The sequence below is a fragment of the Aricia agestis genome, chromosome 6 (genome assembly GCF_905147365.1).
Source record: "Aricia agestis chromosome 6, ilAriAges1.1, whole genome shotgun sequence".
NCBI classification, from domain to species: Eukaryota; Metazoa; Arthropoda; class Insecta; order Lepidoptera; family Lycaenidae; genus Aricia; species Aricia agestis.
In genome coordinates, this window is record NC_056411.1 from 17,338,054 (window position 1) to 17,344,187 (window position 6,134).

General features: G+C 32.3%; 1 protein-coding gene across 1 annotated transcript; it reads right to left on the reverse strand.

Moving 5' to 3' along the window:
* Positions 1-4,548: 4,548 nt before the first annotated feature.
* Positions 4,549-5,599, reverse strand: LOC121728134 (aquaporin AQPAe.a-like). Its single transcript, XM_042116248.1, has one exon. The coding sequence runs from the start codon at positions 5,556-5,558 to the stop codon at positions 4,743-4,745; it is 816 nt and encodes a 271-aa protein (XP_041972182.1). The 5' UTR covers positions 5,559-5,599; the 3' UTR covers positions 4,549-4,742.
* Positions 5,600-6,134: the final 535 nt, after the last annotated feature.

The window sequence follows — 6,134 nt, forward strand, 5'->3', positions numbered from 1 at the left end:
AGCACAGAATTAAATCACAAAGGTATTGATGGGTCCAAAGATTTTTTATCCTAACAAACAAGATATTAATTCTACACCAGAACATTGCTGGGGTAATAAATAAGTGTGATTCCCTGGTAGCTAATTTGTTTGAATTATCAGACAATAATAGGCTTGTACACATTATCTGTGTGACTGAACACTTTATAAAAGCTGGATATGAAAACCAGCTATTAGTACCTAATTATACTCTGGGAGCCATCTTTTGTAGACAAAATGTAAGCAGGGGTGGATCATGCATACTGATTAGACAGGGCATTTTGTGGAATGAATTACATCTTACATCTAAACTAGCTATGGAAGGTTCATTTGAGTGCTGTGGAGTGGAATTAGTGAATCACAACATAATCATAGTTTGTTTGTATAGAGTTCCAAAATCGACTAATCTAAATATATTTTTTACTAAACTTGAACAGTTGCTAACGATTCTGGCTAGGAAGAAAAATAAACAAGTTATAATTGCTGGAGATTTTAACATTGACATTTTAAAAAATAATAACATGACATTAGATTTTCAATGTTTATTGACAAATTTTTCTTTCAAACTTGCCCTCAATGAGCCTACCAGATCCAGTAGTAAAACCTGCATAGACAATTTTGCTCATAACTTGAGTACAAACTGTAAGACTGAAGTGATAGAATTAGCTTTATCAGACCACTCAGCGCAAATTATCCATTGTCCGACTAAGCATATGCCTACAATAAAATACTGGCGTAAGAAACAACGTGACTATAGTACAGAAAATATTCTCAAATTTAAAAATTGCCTTATTAGTTTAAGTTTTCATGATTTGTATACCACTGAGGACGCTAACCAAGCATATAATTATTTCTTGGAAACATTTTTGTTGTTTTATAATTTATGTTTTCCATATAAAATAATAAGAATACCAGTATATAGTAAGCCAACATGGTTATCTAGGGGAATCAAATTGGGTTGTAAAAAGAAAAGAAAACTATTATGGTTATATAGAAAATTTCCTAACAATGAAAATAAAATGAAATTTAAAAAATACTCAAAGACATTAAAGAAAATAATAAAACTAACTCAAAAAGCGCAAAATACATATAAAATAAAAATGTCTAAAAACAAAACGAAGTCTATTTGGAATATTATTAAACAAACTAAATTAAATTTACCTCGGGATAATATATCAGAAATTATAGTAAATGGCAACATGATAACAGAACCAAAGCAAATTTCAAACGCATTTAATAATTACTTCATAGACAAAATTGACCCCATCCCTGGACACGGCAAAAATATTACTAACAATATTTCATCTACAATGAATTCATTTTTTATCGCCCCCAGCACACCTAAAGACATACAGAAAATTATTCAAGGTCTAAAAAACTCAAAGAGTGTTGGTTGGGATGAAGTATCAACTCCTGTGATCAAAAGCGTTAGTGAAATAGTGTCTGATCCCTTAAGCTATGTCCTAAATTTGAGTATAGTATCCGGTGTATTCCCGGAAAAACTAAAAATCTCCGTCATCACGCCATTATTTAAAAAAAATGACAAAAAATTACTAAATAATTACAGACCTATAGCCTTGACATCCGTGATTTCGAAAATCTTTGAAAAACATATTAACAATCAGTTGTACAATTATTTAGAAAAATATAACCTACTATGTAAGGAACAAAAGGGCTTTCGTCGTAATATGGATATAAATAGGGCCATTTTTGATTTTCTAAAGATAGTACTGAATAATGTAGATAATGGAAATCCGATATGCTCTATATTTTGCGACATGACCCAAGCCTTTGATTACATTGATCACAAAATCTTAATAAAAAAACTTGAGGCATATGGTATTCGCGGAAATGCATTGAAACTAATAGAGTCATACTTATCAAATAGGAAACAGTGTACAAAAATAAAGCGAATAAACACCAAAACACTGCAGGAGGATGTGTTTATATCTGAGATGAGATACTTGATTTATGGCATTCCACAGGGTGGTGTTTTGGGTCCTCTTCTATTCATAATCTATATAAATGACTTCCCTAAAACAACTGACAAACCAATGACACTCTTTGCGGATGATAGTACCCTAACAATAGCTTGTGACATAATAAGTAATTATGAAAACGACATTAATAAAACTTTGACATATATAATATCTTGGCTAAACAATAATAATTTAAAAATTAATTTAAACAAAACTAGCATCATACACTTCACACAAAGAAAATCCCCTCCCGAAATTAATGTGCACTATAGTGATACAAAAGTTATCCGCGTAAATGACTGTAAATTTTTAGGAATTAATATTGATAGCAAGCTAAACTGGAAATCTCACATAGAAAAACTTAGCAAAAAAATTTGTAGCTGTTCTTATGCTCTTGCTCAGTTAGCTCCTATCATGAACACTGATGGAATATTAACTGCTTATCATGGCATGGTTGGATCTCTCTTACGCTATGGTATAATATTTTGGGGAAATTCGCCTGAAAAAGACGTAATTTTTAAAATGCAAAAACGATGTATTCGGGCAATGTTTGGTTTGCAGGTAACGGATAGCTGCAAGGCATATTTTATTAAGCACAAAATTCTATCACTTCCGTCCTTGTATATATTAGAAATGGTACTATTTGTTTATAAAAATCCTGAATTATTTCCTAAAACTTCTGAGGTCGTAAAAAGAAACAGGCGTGACAATGATAAAATATACACAAACAATTATAAAACGTCACTTGTTTGTAAAAGTGTATTAGGTATGTCATCCAAAATTTATAATAAATTGCCACTATCTATAAGAAAAAATAATGTCAGTATAAACATGTTCAAAAAATCTGTCAAAGAACTTTTAATAAGCAAATGCTATTATAACCTTTCTGATTATTTCAATGATAACAACAAAATAATATAAAGAGTTTTAGTTATCATTAATTTTAACCTAGACATTAGAAATTATTGCTATTATAATGAAATTAATGACATCACATACTATTGTTAATGTAATCTCGACTAATTGACAATTGACTTTATTATTATTATTATTTTATTAATTTTTTTTTTTTTTGACATTTTATTTTTATTACTTATTATTGAACTAATTTTGACACTATATTTTATTATCATTATTTTTTTAATTCATATATTTCTTTAACATTATTAACATTTTACTAATTAATGACCAATTTTATACCCATAGGACATTATTTTCATTAATTAATTCAATCTATTGACTTAAATTTCTGTATCTTATAACATTTTGGATGATGACCATCAAAAATATAAATAAAACATTTTATAAAGATGATTAATTACTCTTTAAATGACACTTAGCACTGTATTACTTATTTAAATTTGATTTTGTTATTTTGTCTGAATGTTTATATTTAATATTGTCTTACTCCTTTTAAGAAATTAACATTTGCATGCTAACAATGTATTAGCGAAGTGTGCTGGTACTGTATCATTTTGTCATCCTTTGTAACCACATTTCGAGCAAATAAAGATATTATGATTATGATTATGATTATAAGTATATATTTATTATTTATATTATACTATAACTTATAAGTTATAATAGATAAAATATATGGCTTGATATTATTATAAGAACTAGCATTAAGTGTCAAACATGTTTTCATTTCCGTTTCTATGCTGTTTACTTTTGGTAAAATTGTAATAAGTATTGTAATAAGTTGTGGATAGCTGTTATTGGCCTTATGTACTTGTTGTATTCTTCTATTGTACATTGTAAAATTGATGGCTGTTGTTATCCCAAATAAATATATAAATAAATAAATAAATAAATAAATCTTTCCACTTTATAATATTAGTGTAGATTTATCGTTCCATTTAATATTAAAACTGCAAGTTATATACATATTTAGAATTAGTGTTTAAAATCCTTTATTTTGATACCCCACTCGATATGTTTGGTAGAATTTTTTTTTTTTACCTCACAATATGGCGTCAAACATCTGCCATTTTGTTTTTTTTTAATGTCACCTATCTAAGAACACTTGGGTCATTAAGACAAATCTAACGATACCTCAATTGTGAAAATCCGTTTAGCGGTTCTGGAGATACAAGGTAATAAAGAATATTACAAACATACAAGATACGCGCCAAACACATAACCCTCCTGGCAGTCGGGTAATAAAAACTGAAAAACACGTCCTATTCATTGGAGGTAAAAAGGAACATCGCCCCATAATGTTTTTGAAATAAACAACGGTGATGGAAATTAGCAGACGACCGATGATACAGTGAGGGTTTATGATGGATGGACGCTATTTGTGGATGGCCGTAAATCATAATGACCGTCATCGATCATCGCCAAATTAGACGGTCAACCCTTTTGTAAATAAACAAACACTTCCTCTATACTTTTATATCAAAGGAATTCGAAGAACTTGACAGATAGAGAAACAAAAAGAACATACATTCTAAATTATTTTCGTACTGCAAATAGGTACGTTGCCGGTATGTTGAATGGCTATCATGAATTTTCAGTTCAGTACATTTAAGAAATTAATATATGCGTAGACTGCACCACTAGGAAAATCATTTTATTATTTTATGAAGATTCGAGGCGAAAAGATTACAAACAAAACATTTGGAATAAATAAAATTAAAGCTTCCTTTTTATCACGAACAATATTCACCATAACGCTTATGATTAAACCTTATCTATTTTACACAAATTATATTATACCTAGAAATATTGAATACCTTAAAACTATATCACAATCTGTTCATCGTTCATTAACACCATTTCGTGACTTCTTAACTCTTGGACCTTTAATTTTAGCCATATTTGTTTGTAGACGACTACAGCAAACGTGGCGCCAAGCAGTGGTCCCATCCAGTACAACCACAGGACATTCCAAGTATTAGTCCACATTGCTGGCCCTAGTGAACGAGCTGGATTCATACTCGCGCCAGTGAGAGGACCTCCAGCTAGCGAAAGACCAATAACAGTCAACCCAAACTTCAAAGAGACAGCTTCAGTGTGGGTTTCATTCACTGGATCCCAAATGGAACAAGTGATAAAGATTAAGGCAGCGGTCAGAAGAGCTTCGATACCGAGCGCCTGAAGAGGCGTGTAGCTCATATGGGGTTGGGTGACGCATATTCCTCTACCCAGAAAGTCACTCGGGGATAGCGCCACCAGTGCTCCGTATCCAACGAATGCACCGACGCATTGGGCTGCTAAATACGCTACTCCAAGAAGCACGCTCATTTTCCCCCAGATCACAGCAGCGAGGGTGACGCAGGGGTTCATGTGAGCTCCAGATATGTGGCCGAAGGTCTGAACGTTGAAGAGCACGATTAGGCCAAATCCGATCGGTGCGTACAGGGGCTGCAGGGGCCCTTCGACTGGGATACAGGTCATGCAGCCGAGCAGCATCAGTAGAGCCGTCGAAACCACTTCACCGAGTATAGCTCGCCAATAATTCCCGCTCCAGAACAGCAGTTTGTTAGTTCGTTTCTTCCTGATCGCTTCATTCACTATCATGTTTTCCGTCACAACTACGTGAGCTTCCACCGCCATGTTCGACGTTGGCACCGTCACACCCGACTGAGAGTCGAGGACTACTGGTGATATATTTGTATCGCAATTCGCAAAGTTCATTCATGTCAGATATTATATCGGTTCGTGTGGTCGCGTGATAACAAATTTTATCAGTTGTGTTTAATTACGTTATTTATACTCCCCGAGCGCTAATGTAATTTAATTTTGAAAATATTTACATTAATTTTCATAACGGAAGTGCGAGCTGTACCGTCGACGTGAGAGTAAAATAATAATTAACGATGTCAAAACGGATATTTAATACGAGTCGAGCGTGATGATGATACAATATTATGTACTTAAACGAGTAGCAGGAAAATTCTATAAATTAATAATATAATATATCTTTCAGCGAATTCTCTGTTTAACGTACAAAGCTCTGGATTAAATTAAGGAGTAGATTGATAACGGCACTTAAAAAAACTCTGAAACGGAAAAAGGAAAATTAAATTGACAATAAAAGATTACTGGGACTGGATGCCCGTGTAAATTGTTAAAACAATGGAATATATTGACGCCAAAAAGATTAACTGGCAATTCAATCAAATGGGTCAA